The sequence below is a fragment of the Sarcophilus harrisii genome, chromosome 4 (assembly GCF_902635505.1).
Source record: "Sarcophilus harrisii chromosome 4, mSarHar1.11, whole genome shotgun sequence".
Classification (NCBI taxonomy): Eukaryota; Metazoa; Chordata; class Mammalia; order Dasyuromorphia; family Dasyuridae; genus Sarcophilus; species Sarcophilus harrisii.
The window spans coordinates 181,322,360-181,338,826 of NC_045429.1; the positions used below are offsets into that span (position 1 = coordinate 181,322,360).

A 16,467-nucleotide genomic window follows, 5' to 3' on the forward strand; every position below is an offset into this window, starting at 1 on the left:
GTTTTGGAGAACTTTGGACAAAGCTCCTTAAATAACTGGATAAATAATTAATTCAGCAGATTAGAAACACTATTAGTTTGCCTTTGAAGGCAGAGCTCTGGGGGCCTATTGCACTTTTACCTAATTTGGAAATGCTTTCCCCTGGATTGTTATTTTGGGGCACACTCTGCTTGCTATCTGCTTTTCTTGCTATTTTCAGCCTCCCAAGAGAGCCTCAACTGACATCATAGCAGCAAGAAACAGGCAAGGAAACCAATAACCTTTTGCTTTCATAAAGCATTTATTTTTATTTGAAAACATTATACAGGCATTACATTGCCACAGCCAGTCCATATAGGAGCATGCAAATATCAAAAATGGAGAAAGTGTTGATTCAGCATATTGGTGCAGATTCTTTTTTTTTTTTTTTTTTTCTTCTTTTCTTTTTGGTTTAGATTCCCATTTGCAATGGTCAGGGTTAGTGTGCTTATTATGGGGTTTACCAGTAGAATCCTACCCATGGGGTAAAGTTTTTCCTTTTAGCTAGCTTGGGACTATGAAATGGCTTTAACTCAAACAAAATGAAACAAAAAACATACTACACGCTTGTCAGAAGGTTAATAGCACAAGTTAGCAATATCTAAACTAAACACTGAAACTTTTCCATTATGACACAGTGATGCAATTTATTTTTCAATTGCTTGGTCTACCATGTTGGGTGTTTCCAAGTTGACAGCTGTAGAAAGCTGGAACCAAGATAGCCATGATTTTGGGAGGTTCAGCCCATTCTCGGTGGGAGAAGGGTTAGGTAGGTTTCCATTTAGTAGCTAAAAATTACCCCTATCTTGCTAAGGGCTGCTCAGTTCCCAAGCGATAGTAATGTTGACAAGAGCTCTAGTTTATGTAACCACTGCCCCACATTGCTAAAGTCTCATTCAACCAGTGGAGAGTTGTGAGCTGAAGAATTGAATTGCTGCTGGTGTCTGCAAAGATTCTAAAATTGTAGGAAACAGAACACTTGGAATGGCATTATCCTTCTCATCTTCCCCCTTCCCATCCTTCCTTACCAGACTAAAATTTTTTTTGTATTTGTATACAACAGGAAGGCTTGTATGCCATTGCTTTTTCTTGGGGGCCCTTGAACTCTTCTGATCTAAGGGTCAGTCCAACACATTATCCACCTTATATTATACTTGGAGAAGAGAGAAAGCAACACTGTTAAGTGACTCCAGTGATGAAAAGGTCTTTGTGAGGTGAGCTTGCTGAGTGGTGATGAAGGATGTACAATGCATTTCTAAACATTCACACTTGATTTCCATACAATGGAGTCAATTAAAATATTCTATAAAATGTTTCAAATGGCAGATTTAAGCCATCTGTTGATTGCAAATCTTTTTTTTTTTTAATTTAAATTTTTAAAAACTCCCAAGTCAGTGAACTGACCTGGAAATGCCTTCAATCCACTTGTTCCTAATAAGACTACTAAACATCTACAAATTAGTATCATAAAAATGAATAAAAAAGAAGACTACAAACATTTGGCTTAAAAATAAATACTAAAAACAGGGTAAATCAAGAAAAGTATGCAAAATGAAGGAATGTAAACACAAAATAAAACCACAATCTTTAAAGGTCTTTAGACCCAAACAGACATAATGTTCAGAGAAAGGTATTTAATTGGTTTAAAAGGTAGCAGAGAATACAGGAGATGACAGGATTCCTCAGGATTGGGAGAATCTTAGCACAGTGATTTTTCCAGAAAATAAACACATTCTTTTAAGGGGTTATCTGAGAAGACAATGGATTTTGAACATAAGTGTTTTTCTCATCTGTCCCAAGGGATTTTTCTCCTGGAATGAGGACATGGCCAGATTATTTCTTCCATTGTTGAAAAATATAAAACCAATTCACACACTTTTAGATTAATACTAAGGCAGAGATTTCCATTTTAATAAGAGTATTGGCCTGATTCAAATCCTTTAGAACTATCTTGCTATTTGAGCATGTCAAAAGTAGTATCAATGTTCTTTTCTATTTTGCAGAAACCCTATGGTCTAGTTGGTGTGCTTAATATTTGCACATATGTTTATCTGAATTAAAAATTCTCACAAACATTTATCTTTTCTATACCCTTTACCTTTATCAATTGCCTTTTCTGCATCAACCAAACATAAAAGATATTTCATATACTCATAGGTTACAGCTACTACTGGGAAATTAGAAAGGCCCTTTTTTTTGCTTCTTGACTTCTAATCCTTAAAAAAAAAAAGACTTATTTTCAGGGGAAAAATGTATCATATTCTTGTTACCCAAAACAAAAAAGGCAAGACAGATTAAGAATATGACATTTTAAAAGATTAGCTCTACTTGCCAGATGGGCATCAAACATTCTTCAAATGAATAATTGTAATATGATGGTATCTCTACCACTGGGATGGAGTCAAGTCAACTGAATTGCTCTTGGTGCCTGTAAAGTTTTTGTTCTTAAACTCTTTTGTGGGTGGCAAATCAGTTAAACTTACAAAATGAACATCATTTATTTATTGGTATACTTAGAAAAAATGGAGTCTCACAATAAGATTGACTTCTTCAGGTGCCTTGATTTTGTTCCATATTATCTCACCAAAAAAAAGGTCTAAAAGGTGGAGGAAAATTAAAAAAACTGGGAGGGGTGTGTGTGTGTGTGTGTGTGTGTGTGTGTGTGTGTGTGTGTGTGTGTAATAGGGAGAAAAGAGGAAGCAGAAGGGAGAATAGATTTGGATAAAAAAAAATCTTGGTGAAAAAAGATGCGATTTCTAGAGTTTCTCCATAACCCATAGCAATGATAGAGTTTTGACCCTATTATCATAAGGACTTGGTTGGCAGAAACCTCATGGCACAACAGAAGGCAATGACTGGAGCAGTATGTAGTGATTGCAAATATAAAAAGGCTAAAATGCTCATTTTAGATCTATTCCTAGAATAGAGAATTATATGGTCAGTTGCCCCTCCCCACAAGGGTCATAGCACAGATGACATATTGAGCTGGTAATCCAACAGGTGGTAGATTAAGCATTAACCACCAAATTCCTAGGCCTACTAAGCTTTTCTGGGGTGGAGCTCCTGCAGCATGCATCACTCACAAAGTCTATGCAGAAAAAAAATTAAATATGATTCTTAAAAAGTGACTTGTCATAGAAAAGTGGAATTTTTGTGACTGCTTGTAGGACGTGGTATTTTGATTTGTATTTGGGATAGAGATGAGGGTGGTGTGCAAAATCCCCTCTTGAATATTGGTTCAATAATAATAACAATAATAATAAAAAACAATAATAATACTATCTTTTGATTCAAAACGTTTCACAGTAATTGATGCAGAGGGAATTGCGGTCAATGTGCACCCTAGACAGACACCTCTCCAAGTAGGATGTTTTGGAGTCTGGGTCTCTAGGGATAATGAGTTTGTTCTTTGCAAGAGGCTTTCAATTTGCTACCTTGCAGTCCACCTGTGTAAACTGCACCTGGTAAATACCTTTCTCTATTTACAATACAGAGATGATGGGCATACATGTGGCCACTGAGTCATCCTCAGTGAGTTGGGAGAGCCTAATCCTAGGCAACTCGCACATGGGGTTCTTCTTCCATTTCTTGGCCTAGGCTGGTGTAGGTGACAGAAGGTTCCACCTGCCCAGAGGCTGGTAAGTCTACAACAGTTCCTGATGGGTTTCGAAACTGCTTGTATACCCGAGGATCCTGGGCTATGTATGTGGAGGTGGAGGAGTAGAGCACCAGCCCGATGAGGATAGTGAAGAAGGACAGGAGATAAAGTCCTGAAAACTGAAGCACACATAATTCCAAGGTTAGTAATATAGTAAGATTACAGGTTTATTCAATTTTTCTTGCCACAACATTTAGTAAGCACCTTCTGCATACAAGTCATACTGAGGGAGAAATGAATAAATGATAAATGATAGTTAACACTTGTATAGCACCTTAAAGTTTGCAAATCTTTTAATATATGTTTGGTTTTCACGACAAGCCTGTGAATGATGTGGTATTATTATCCCCATTTTTCAAATGAGGAAACTGGAAATAAATAAATCTTCCATGTGTAATAAACTTCAAATGTTCAAAAGTCAAATAAACTTCAAAATCCTTTAAAAATTGCAATCTAGAAAAGGAGATAAGATATAGATTGTACAAATAAGTATAATATGAAATAAAAAGCAATTTGTATAATCAGTGCTTGCCTAGTAGAGTGACTGACACATACTAAATGCTTCATAAATGTCATCCAAATATTTTTTTATCTATTTAGCATGAAATATCCTCAAACTAAATTTTTAAGAAAAATTCTATTTGGGGAGAGATTCCAGGATATTAATCTGTACCACATACTATGAAGATATTGATGGAAAGTCCATGACAAAAAGGGATGATTGCAACAGTATCATCTATGGTGGGTGGCCTTATTTTATGTAATTATGTTATATTTTAATAATTAATTCAATAATTTTAATAATAATAATTATTAGATACTAAATTTAGGCATTTCCCTTTTGAAAATAAGTTTTTAATTGATATCTTTTAGGTTTTAATATTATAGTTTCCCCCCGTTTCCCCTTTCCTCTTTCATCCTATATAAAAAAATCATATTTTTTAAAAAAAGGGAAAAAAAGAAAAAAATCAGCCCAACTAACTAATGCATTGAGAAAGTTTGAAAATATACACAATGGGTGAAGGAGTGAGTTAGGATGTCCTATTATCTCTTCACTTGTTTTTTACTCACTTTTGATTGGATGTGTATGTGTGTGGTTGTTCTTTCCATTGACACTGATATAGTTAATATACTGCTTTTTTGACTCTGCTTTACTCTGCATTGGAGAACTTTTCATGCTTCTCTGTATCATCACATAATTATTTTCTTATAGAAAATAATATCCCATGTACCATAATATGTTTAGCTATTCTCCAATCAAAGGTCATTTACTTTGTTTCCAATTCTTTGCCATCACAAAAAGTACTGCTATAAATATTTCGGTGTATATTATGAGCCAGAATTTGAAACAAGGTGATAACTCAATGGAATTGATAGAAACAATGCTTAAGTTAACACCTTTGAGAGTTCACACATTAGCTCACAATTTAGTTCACATGTTTGGGAGATTTCAGGGTTCAGTATGAGATATCCAAATTCCCACCTCCCAAAATCCCACTCTCAGAGGAGGAGTCAACCTTTGAGTTTACACCTCTAAAAGACCATAAAAACAGCTGAGCTCAGTCAGGAGAGTTCAGTTGAAAAGGTTGAGAGGGGAGCATCATTTGGAGAATGAGAAGCCACTAGTCGGAGTTGAGCTAGAGGCAGAAGCTGGAAGAGTTGAAAGACAAGCTGCAAGAGCTCTTGGAACCAAGGAGGGAGAGAGGCTTCTAAGAAAGCTACCCAGGCCCAAGGAAAGAGACAAGACTTGGAAGGAGAAAATAAATGTTTGGATTTTATTAGCTGGCTGCATTTAAAGTGATTATTACTCGGAACTGAAACTAAGGCTGCCTCTAGAAAACCTCCCCGAGAAACCTGCTCCTAGAGAGAGAACCATTATATTTTAGAAAAAGAAGAAGAACACCATAGGTGTATATGGGAACTTTCTTGTAATTAAGAGTTTTCTTGAGGTATAAGTCTAGTAATGGGATCACTAGTTCAAAATGAATGGATGTTTTTGTTACTTTATGTGCATTACTTCAAAATGCTTTTCAAAATAGTTGCACCATTTCATAGTTCCAACTAAAATGATGCCTTTTATCTTACAACCCCTCCAACACTGATTATTTTTGGTCACAAATTTTCCAATTTGTATGGAATAAAATGAAGCCTTAGAATAATTCTGATATTTGTTTTTCTTATTAGTAATTTTGGCACATTCTTTCATGTGGTTATGAATACTTTATTGTATAAATATCTTGGATACATATATAAATATGTGTGTGTGTGTGTGAATTGTTTATATCTTGGATTCCAAACCCTTGGAGATATTTGGTACTATTTTTCTTCCCTCCATTCAATTACTTCCATTCTTATCTTGGGTACATCAGTTTTGCCTATGCAGAAGCTCTTAGTTTCATGTAATTAAAGGTATCTGTTTTATTTTCTGTAATTGCTTCTAACTTTTGTTTCATTAAAAAAGACATCACCTACCCATACCTCTGAGAAGTATATGACCTGCTTCTCTTCTAATTTTTTAATGATATGATCTTTAATATTAAGGTTGTGTAACTAAGATATATCATAGAATTATAGTGAAAGGTATTAGTCTAATTTTCATTTCTGGCAGATTGCTTTCCTAGTAGTTTTAAAAAATATTAAATAAGGTGTTTTTCCTTAGGTAATTTGTTTTCCACTTTGACACTGATTCTTCCTTGTCTAACTTGTTCTTGTTTTCTCTCTTTGTCTGTCTCCCTCTCCCTCTTCCCCTCTCCCTCTCCCTCTTTCCCTCTCCCTCTCCCTCTCCATCTCTCCCTCTCCCTCTCCCTCTCCCTCTCCCTTTCCCTCTCCCTCTCCTTCTGTCTCTCTCTTTTCTCTTCTGTATCTCCTTCTTTCTCTTTCTCCCCAGTACCTGGGTTTCCATGATTGCTGCTTTATAACATAGTTTGAGGGTTAGAAGTGCTGATCTTCTTTTGTCCCTATCTCTTCTTATCAATTCCCTTGATGTTTAAGATCGTTTGTTTTCCAAATTGATTTTGATAAGTTCTATAAAATATCCCCTTAAAAGTTCACTGGTATAGTAATATAGTCATTTTTAGTATCAGGAGTCACACAGGTAGTAAGCATTGGAGGTAAGATTTCAGCCAAAGTCCTCTGATCCCAAATATTGTGATTGCTCTTTCTGTAGCTACACAGTTGCCTGTAGAATGTCTCAGAGACTGGGTTTGAGTATCAGCTAGAATAGGACACAGAAACAAATTTGGGGAAACCCCAGATAGTGTCCAAAGAAATCAGAAAAGACTAGGACTAGAGGAAATTCAGTGTCTAACTTTGAAAGCTGCTCAATAGAAGAGAAGGGAGGAAAAAGAAGACATTAACTCTATTAATACTACTAAACCCTTTATACAGATTTATTTCTCAGATAATCAGTCAGGAGACTTTAATTCCATCTTGGTTTTACTATTAACTAATTGTGCAACACTGGAAAACTCACTTCTCTTTCTGCAAATCATATATATATATATATAGTAGAGATTTGCAGCTTGTACACAATTCTCTCCTTCTGACCTGCATTGTACATGCAAACACTCATTTTATTTGATATTTAAGTTATGAACATAAAAATGAAATTTAAAAAGTTGTTTCTTCTTTATGGACCTCAGTTTCCTTCTCAGTAAAATGAGAGAGCTAGATAAGATCAGCGATTCTTAATCTTTTTTATGCAATGGGCATTCATTCTTCTTGTGAAACCAGTGGATGGACCTCTTCTCAGAATAATGCATTAAAATGCATAAAAGAAAATTGTCATCAATTGGCATGGCCTAACTTTCAACAATGATTAGTCTATCATGTATTTAAATTTTATTTCTTTAAGGGTAATTTTGTAATTGAATCTATACAGGTCTTTTGTGTGCCTCTATATATAGATCCTCAGATTTCTTATTCACTTTGTTGTTATTTGGAATGGAATTTTCCTTCCTATCTTTACTTCTTGGATTGTTATTATTATGTAGAAATATAATTATTATTGAGGGTTATATTTGGGCTTGCAAATTTGCTAACACAATCTCAATTAGTATCATTAGTATCAATTAGTATCTCAATTAGTATCATTGATGATTTGCTATCATTTTCCAAGGATATCATTAAATCATCAGCAAATAGGAATAGTTTTTATCTCTTCTTTATCTATCTTTAATCCTTTAATTTCTCTTTTTTTTTATTGCAGTTTCTGGGATTTCAGAATTATATCAAATAATATGTTCTGATTATTATTTTTTATTTCTGATTATGTTGTGATTAGATTTTGCTCTGTTTCTATTTTATTGATCTTATTTTTTTTCCTCTTTTAAAAAATCAGATTGGATAAATGTTTGTCAATTTTATTAGTCTCTTTAAGAGAATTAATTTTCACTTTTACTGATTGCTATGTTTTCTTTTTTGGCTTCCAGTTTGTCTATTTCTCTTCTAATTTTCATATCTATCCTCTTGCAATTATTTTAGATGTTTATTGATTTGTTTTCCAATTTAAAAAATGTATATTCAGTTCATTAATCCTCTTTTTTCTAATCTGTTAACGTGTGTTTGTAGGGATGTGACTTTTTCCCCAGGACTGCTTTATTTCTATCATAGAATTTTTGATATGTTGTTCTCTTTTATATAATTATTTATTATGACAAAATTATAATTATAAATTATTATTATTAATAAAATTATTTATTATTATATATTATTATAATATAAAAGAATGATTTATTCTTTTATCCATATATTATTTAGGAATTCATTTTTATATGTCTGCTTCATTTTGTGTTTTTTATTTATGGTTCCTTGTGTTTTTATTTATAGTTTATAAAGATATCTTTACTATTTGTCTTTTTACATTTGCTTGCCTTTTTCCATTTATACAATCTATTTTTTGGTAAAAGTTTCATGTGATACTGAAAAATATGGATACTCTTTTGCAGTCCTTTTTAGAAGATACCATAAGTATTTTAATTCTATTTTCTCCAGCAATTTGTTCAGTTCAATTTATCAAACACTGGAGAGAGGGATATTCAATTCACCACTCTTGTCATTATTGTATTACTTTATTAAACTTGGAAAAATAGGGATAATATATCTTCTTAACACAATCATAAACATTTGGTGTGGACTTATGCAGCTATATTTGGTCACTCTCACTTTATTCTAAACATTTTTGAAGGCTATTCATCTACATAGTTGGCCTTACTATCAACTTTGGGAATGTTAAATTAGATTGTTAGAAAGATATAATATACTATTTTCTCCACACCAAAACCTTATTGGAGTAAATATACTGCCAGTTGTTTTTCTATCACATTTGGCCTTGTAGGCCAAGTAAATTATAAAGTAAAATATGCATGGCCCTGGAGTCAGGAGAATCTGAATTCAAATCTGGCCTCAGACACTAGTTATGTGACCAGGCAAGACATTTACCTCCAGTTGCTTTCTCTTTCTCCAAAAGAAGAATATGAATATGAATAAAGATGAGGCAAAAAAGTGAACTTCTTTTTGTATATACATCCGGGGATTTCAATGCAGTCAGGAAATTTTTTCTAGGTTCTGGAATCCTTTGAGAATTTTCATTGGCAATCACTTGGCAAAATAATGAGTACTTTCCTTTCTATACCAAATAAATGGGGTATTCCTTTGATCACAGGATTTGGAAGCAGAGAAGCTACCTTTGAAACCACCTTTCTAATTTTCTACCTTTCCTATCCTAGTTGGGTAAAATCTTTGGGTCTGTTTTTTCATCTGTAATGTAAAGGGGATGAATTGGATGAAATTTAATACCTTTCCAACTCTAAAATTTCTCCAGGAACTACAATTTCATTCCTTAATCATAGTCTTTGCCCTGGTTAATTAGGAGTTCCATTAGGGAACTTAGCTTTTATCTTTCCTTCTATTCATTGCTAAAACCCCTTTCTTTGCTAAAAACCCAAAATTGAATTTAGCCTGCTTTTAGCAGTGTAATAAAATTGTTGTGCCTTTGATTTGGAGACGGTCTAAACCTACAAATTCTTTTGAGGAACCTCATGGCACTGACCTATAACTCTAATATACTTTGGGAATCCAATACTTCCTTATCCCATCAGTTATATAGAGAAAGCTATTTCTGTACCACATCATTACTTTACCTTAAGCAAATCCGAAGGCTATTTGTTTATAGAGTTGGTTTTGCCATCAACGTTAGGAATTCTCTGTGCCAGATCAGATTGTTAGAAAGGTCTATTATAACATTTTCTTCCCACCAAAGATTTACTGGGGTAAATGTGTTGCCACTCTAACCTCATGAACAGAAGATAATTTATCAGTTTTTACTAAATGTGCATTAGTTTCATATTTTTCTCCAGTCTTGGTATACCAAAATTCAGAAGATGGAAAAAAAAAGACAGAACTGAGAGGCTAGGATTTCCCCAAACCCTTGACATTATTGATTAGCATATAAGGTATCTGATTAGTTTTAGTTTTTGTGGTTGCCTTAGATATCCCTCCAGATGAGGCATTAGATAGGAATGGTTCATGATTCTTTGCCTTGATTGATCTTCATCCTTAACCTTTTACTTTTCCTCCTTTCTAAGAACTACCTTCTTGACCATTTTGCTAATTTTTAGACTCCTAAAAGAAAGGGAGAAGGAATATAGACAAAAATCAAATTAGCCTATTTTTTTTTTTTTTTTTGAGAAAAGAAAGTCAGAAATGAGATCCTTGGAGTATCTGTGGATTTCAATGATCTATCAGAACCCCTTCATCCCACTACTGCTGATACCCTTTCTTTCCTCATTCAACCAAAGTAAGTGTATGCAGACAGTGTTCTCTGGCAGAAGGGCCCACAGGGAGTGAATAGATAATTGAAATATGTAGGTAATCCTCAATCCTCACTTTAGCCAAATAGAAACTTTCTCAGCCTTAATAAAACAATAAGCCCAAAAGAAAAAATTCACCATTTTGAGTCATCTTATCCTATTTCCCCCTAGCCAGCCCTGCAGGTTAAATGTTAATAAACAACTTTGGAGTCAAAACTGAAGCTAAGAATAGGAATGGAGATGGGGAAGGAACCTAGACAAGACATAAATTAGATAATTGGCCTGTGACCATAATCCAAGGTTATCTGCCATTGGATAGTGAGGGGGAAGACAATCTTACAAATGGCATATTCAAAAACTAGGTCTTATTTTTTAAAAAAAGGCAAATATTGTTGAAGGGGCTAGGAGTACTTGTCAAATTATGTTTCATTAAAAAGGACAGAATGAGCTTTAGGAATCAAAATCAAAAATCAATTTTTAAAAATTTTATTCTCTCTCTTCTAGATTCTGAAACTCTCCTTAGCCAAATTCTTATTGTGAAAAGCTCATTCTGTGTCGAATTTTCCAGACAGAGGTTCTAGATTCAAGTTCAGGGAGATATAAATTCAGATTCAGCCTCAGATACTTGCTAGCTGTGTAACTTTGGGCAACTCACAATCTCTGATTATCTCAGTTTCCTCAACTGTAATATGGAAATAATAATGGCACCTACCTTTCAGAGTTGTTGTGATACACAAATATGATAATATTTGCAAGGCGTTTGAGTTCAACACCTGGCACACAGTTTTGCATTCTACAAATAATGTATATAATATGTAATAATAGTGTTTATTTAACCATTAACTATTTAATTTTATTTCTCCCTGTAAAATGATCATACTGTACTTTGTGATTGAGTAAGATGATGGACTAGGAGCTAGAAGATTTGAACTGAAATTGTGCCTGTGATATTGTGATATTTAAGTTATTTGACACTTGAAAGAGAATGTGTGATTTGTTTAAAACAAATAACCTCATTTCATTTGCCATTCTTATCAATTGTTTTTCTCTAGTCACTTAATTTTTTGGAATCTCAGTTTCCTCCTCTATAAAGTGGGACTTTTGTAATACCAGAAATTGCTCTCTTCTGGGATTGTTGTAATTGTAAAGTAAATAAAGTTAAATTATTATTGTACCTGCTGTGACAGCATGGTATTAGTGCATAGAATGCTGGACTTGCAAGTCAGGAAAACCTGAGTCCAAAACAGCTTCTGATCCTATTAGTTGGTATGTGAACAGGGGTAAGACAGTGGACTTCGAATTTTAGGCCATCCTTTTACAGTCTCTCCTATTGATGGCACCTGGAGAACACAGTAGATAGAGTGTTATTCTTGAAGTCAGGAAAACTTAAATTCTTATCTGGTTTTGAATAAGTTCGTGTAACCTTATAAAATACTTAATACTTATTATGTGTGAGGCTCTGCAATAGGAAACTATATAATAGGTGCTATATTAATGGTTATTTATTTCTCTTCGCGTTTCCCTTTCTTAATCTGCTCAATGGAAGGATTTTCCATAGTATTATTGCATCATTATTAATGATAAAATTTTAAAAGAATACTTTATAGAAAGAAATTATTTTTTTTCTGATTTCCAGTCTCCCTATGGTGAATGTGAGAAGAGTGAGTGTGCACCTCACATATTTAGCAGTAGAGTACTGGGGAAGAATAGATAATAAGGCAATATTCCAGAGTGAAGATTCCTCTATTTCTAATAAACATTCTGTTTAATTTCTACAAAATTTTCACCAAATATAATTCACTATGGCATGGATTTGGGTATAAGGTAGAAGTATCTATCTTGGAACTTATCCAAGGGGACTTTATTCAAAAGCATTTTACAGTATCACAGAACTTCAAAATTAGAAGGAACCTGAGCCATTATTGTAGTCTAATATGCCACCAAAAAACCCCTCCACTTCAACATATCTGATAAATGGTTATCCAGACTCTTCCTGAAGACCTCCAAAAAGCAGGTAGTCATTATCTCCTAAAATAGGCTGTTCTTTCTACCTTTCAATAACTTTAATTGTTAGAAATTTGCCTTCAATAAATTTAATCTCACAATGAAACTAAATTTGTTTCTTTTCTATGTCTGCCTTCTGGGATCCAGCAGAATGAGCCTAATTCTTCTTTTATAGAGTTTCCCTGTAAATATCTGATCACTGGAGATACATGGAGAACTTCATGACAATAATTTCTCATATAAAGATGATTTTACCCACCCCAATGGACTTTAAAAACAATATAAAGAGGCTCCAACGTAATTTCCCATGAGAAATTTAGATTCATCAGGCAATATAATCTTTTACCATCTATATGCATCCAAAAAAAAGATTTGAACATGAGAAATAATTACAACCATTTTGAAGGGGATAGGAAAAGCAAAGGAAATGGTTTCAATGCATTGCTTTCTCCCTTTTTTGATTGCTATTAAAAAGATGACTGCACTAGGTCTTGTTAATGGAGTCCCTACTGGTTCAAAATATATCACCCATTTCAAGAACAGGGAAATCACTGGGAGACTTATGGCTACTGTGAAATCATTAATTGCAAATAAATCAAGAAACTCAAGCTACTTGAAAAAAAATTAGAGAAATGGTCTATAAACACTAGAGGGGAGACAGAGCAGAAAAGAGAAAATAGACTGGAATCCTGTTAGTTCTTTTTAGTTCTCAATAGATTAGAAACGACAAGTCACTAAAGCATCAGTTAACAACTCCACATTACTGTTAAAGGAAGCTATAAGAACAAACACCTTGTTAGTCAGAGCAGAGCAGTTAGCATATCCATTCCAGAAATATCTGTGAACAACAAAAATAGAGGACAAAGAGCTGATGTTAAGTCTAAATTGTGATGTCTTTTCACTTAAACCCAGATTACTGTCATGAGTTCCCAACATTTCCTTGTGATCTACTTTATCTAACTCAGAACAGGGACAGATTGGGAAGCTTTACAAAGCTGAGAAATGATTCTTAAATATAAAGGCTGTTTAACAGAAACGTAATGATAATAACTCATGTTTCTAAAGTGCTTTAAAAATTTCAAAATCCTTTATGCCAAAGTCAAAAGAAATTGACATAATAAAGTAAGACAATGATGCAAGATCCCAATATGCGAATGGAGAATAGGATGGAAGCAGGACTTCTATTTAAGACCTTCTTTCAGACAACAGCTGAGGGAAACTTCTAATTGTGGTAGGGTTTGGGAATCTTTGGAATCTCCAAAGTAAAAATCAAATTTAGTTGAATAAGGGGTTGAGCACTATATTTGATGAAAAGAAGGTGAAAGCTTGAGGAAGATGGAGGAAATCATACTATAGATAAAACCTGGTTCAAGAATCTCTACCCTACTTGTATTATAAATAATATCCTAACCTCTCCTCTCTATGCTACGCCCTTTCCCCCGATGTTTATTATTTTTTATGAGCTGCATACTATAAGTGCTGAGGATTCTTTTTAAGAAAGATGAGACAATCCCTGCTCTCAAGCTACTTACAGTCTAATGGAGGAGTAGACACACAAACAGTTATGTGCAAACAACAGTCTAAATTGGAGGCAATCAATAGAAGAAAAGGACTAAGATTAAGGAGGATTGAGAAAATAGAAATCATTTTGAAGACTTGATTGTCTTCAGGGAGTAAAGACTTATTCTGTTAATATCACTAGTTACAAAAACAGCCACACAAAGCTTCAGGTGCTCTCTGATGTCTGGGTGGTGAGCTACAATGAATGGATAACTCAGTGGCAGGGGAGACTCATTCAGATGATTCAATATAGAGTGAACTCAATGGATGCATTTCTAAATTTTCCTTTTCTTTAGTTTAGTAAATCTCTTATTGTTGAATGAAATTGTTGAGGTCTCTATTGAACATAAACTATGAGGGGACTGATAGGCTGAAGCAAGACCCAAATCTGAATACTCCTTTCTTTCCCACTCCCCCTGGAGCAAATAAAACAAAATTACATGCAAGAGATAGAAATAAGTTATGGAGAACTGAAGGTCTTAGTTCCAGCAAGGGCAAATTTCATGCAGGGCTTCAGAGATTATAATGTTTGTTTTTTCACAGTAATGATCATAATGTAGTAATACTCATAAAATGCAGGTTGCTTTTCCTACTAGAGGATAGTCTCCTCAGATTTGTCAAATGATCTAATTTTGATGATTCACATAATTAACCTCCTCCCCTACCAAATTAGGAAACATTGCTGAAAAACATACAGAAATGAATAAAAACTGAAGATTTTAGGCCAAAAGTGTTGTTTTCATCAGTGCTCTTAATTGAAAGTAGGATTCCAGAAGAGAGAAAAAGTTGTAAGAAGCTGATGAAAAAGAAAGTGCGTGAGGTCCTGTTTTGGGTTTGGGGGTAGGAATGTCTTGGACAGAGATGTAATGCATCTGAAATGAAAATATTTAGTTGGAGATTTATAAATCTGATTAAAAGGACTTTACATAAGGAAAAAAAAGAATGAGAGGGAGAAAACTACATTTGCTAAGCCAGAGAGTAGCAAGTACAACAAAAATAGAAGAATATCAGTGGAGTGGACCAGTAAGTCTCATGAGACAAAATTTAAGGAGACAGACTGTAATAAAAACACAATGCCTCACATATTTATGTATAAAATATGGATAATAAAAAAGTGAACTATAGATCTAAAGGCAGAGAGATAAATTTGGCTCCATGTAAGTATCACCGAGACTTGGTAGGATGTGACTTATGACTGGAACATAGTCATGGAAGAGTATAATTTATCCGAGAGGAACAGATTAGATAAAAGGAGAACTGCATATTACAAATATATACTTATGTGGGGAAGTCTACAGACTGGGGTGGGGTGGCTTGGTGGGTAGCTCTGAAGTGATGATTAATGAAGGGAGAAACAGATATAATAAGGTGTAGGAGTACCCACCCAGGGAGAAGGAAGAAAATTAATAATGAATTTGGGAAACATCACAAAATTAGGTTGAATGTAGGATATAATAATGATTGGGGTACCTCTCCCCTCCACTGTGTCTCTTTTCACCTAAAAGTAGAACAGCTGATAAATTCTTCAAGACTCAGCTCAAACCTTACTTTTTATGGGAAGTCTTTCTCCATTTCTCTCTTGTGAGTGCTTTCCCTCTAAAATTACCTTTCATCTTCTTTGAATGTATCTCATAGAGCTTAATTATTTGCATATTATATCTCCCTTAGATGCTATGTTAATTAAGGACATTAGTTGTGTTTTTTACCTTTCTTTATATCCTCAAGCAAAGTGCCAAATCTTGATGATTTCTTGACTTGTTTGAAGTATAATTTTAATTGAAGAAATGGTGTAGGAAATGATTCTCTCTGAATCTAATTCTGAGTATTTAGAAGGAACCAGTGGCTGAAGAAAAAATAATGAGGATTTTGAGAGGGTAAACATTTTGCCTTAGAATTAGTGACAGCTAAAGTAGGATAAAAGGCAGCTAGGTAGCACAGTGGATAAATCCCTGGTTGTGAAGTCCAGAAGACTTATCTTCTTGAGTTCAAACCTGGGCTCAAACATTTACTATGTGTGTGTGACCCTAGCTCTGTTTGACCCAATTCCAAAGCTATAAAATGAGCTGAATAAGGAAATGGCAAATTCCTCCAGTATCTTTGCTAAGAAAACCTCAAATAGATCACAAAAAGTTGTACATATATGAAATGACTGAACAACAGCAAAGTAGAAAAATGTCAAATAGTCTGGTCTTTACTAAAGATTTAAGAGAGCAGATTTCAGAGAGTTGACAACACCAGACATCTCAAAATCTCTTACTTTGATGGGAAATTTGGATCATAATATTTCTCCCATAATTTGGTCTAGGACTCATCTTACTAGTAAACTATTCATTATTGGGCAACAACAATCACAAGGTTTAGTAGTGAAAAGGGCTACAAAGGGTCAGAACTCACAGGACTCTCTAATATACAAAGAAC

General features: G+C 34.1%; 1 protein-coding gene across 1 annotated transcript in view; it reads right to left on the reverse strand.

Annotated features, from left to right (window-relative positions):
- Nucleotides 1–258: 258 nt before the first annotated feature.
- Nucleotides 259–16,467, reverse strand: part of SLC35F1 (solute carrier family 35 member F1) — a 523,457-nt gene continuing 507,248 nt past the window's right edge. The window contains exon 8 of the mRNA XM_003769385.4: nt 259–3,795. Coding sequence (XP_003769433.1) covers nt 3,571–3,795 — 225 coding nt within the window. The 3' untranslated portion in view covers nt 259–3,570. The remainder of the gene's footprint in view (nt 3,796–16,467) is intronic.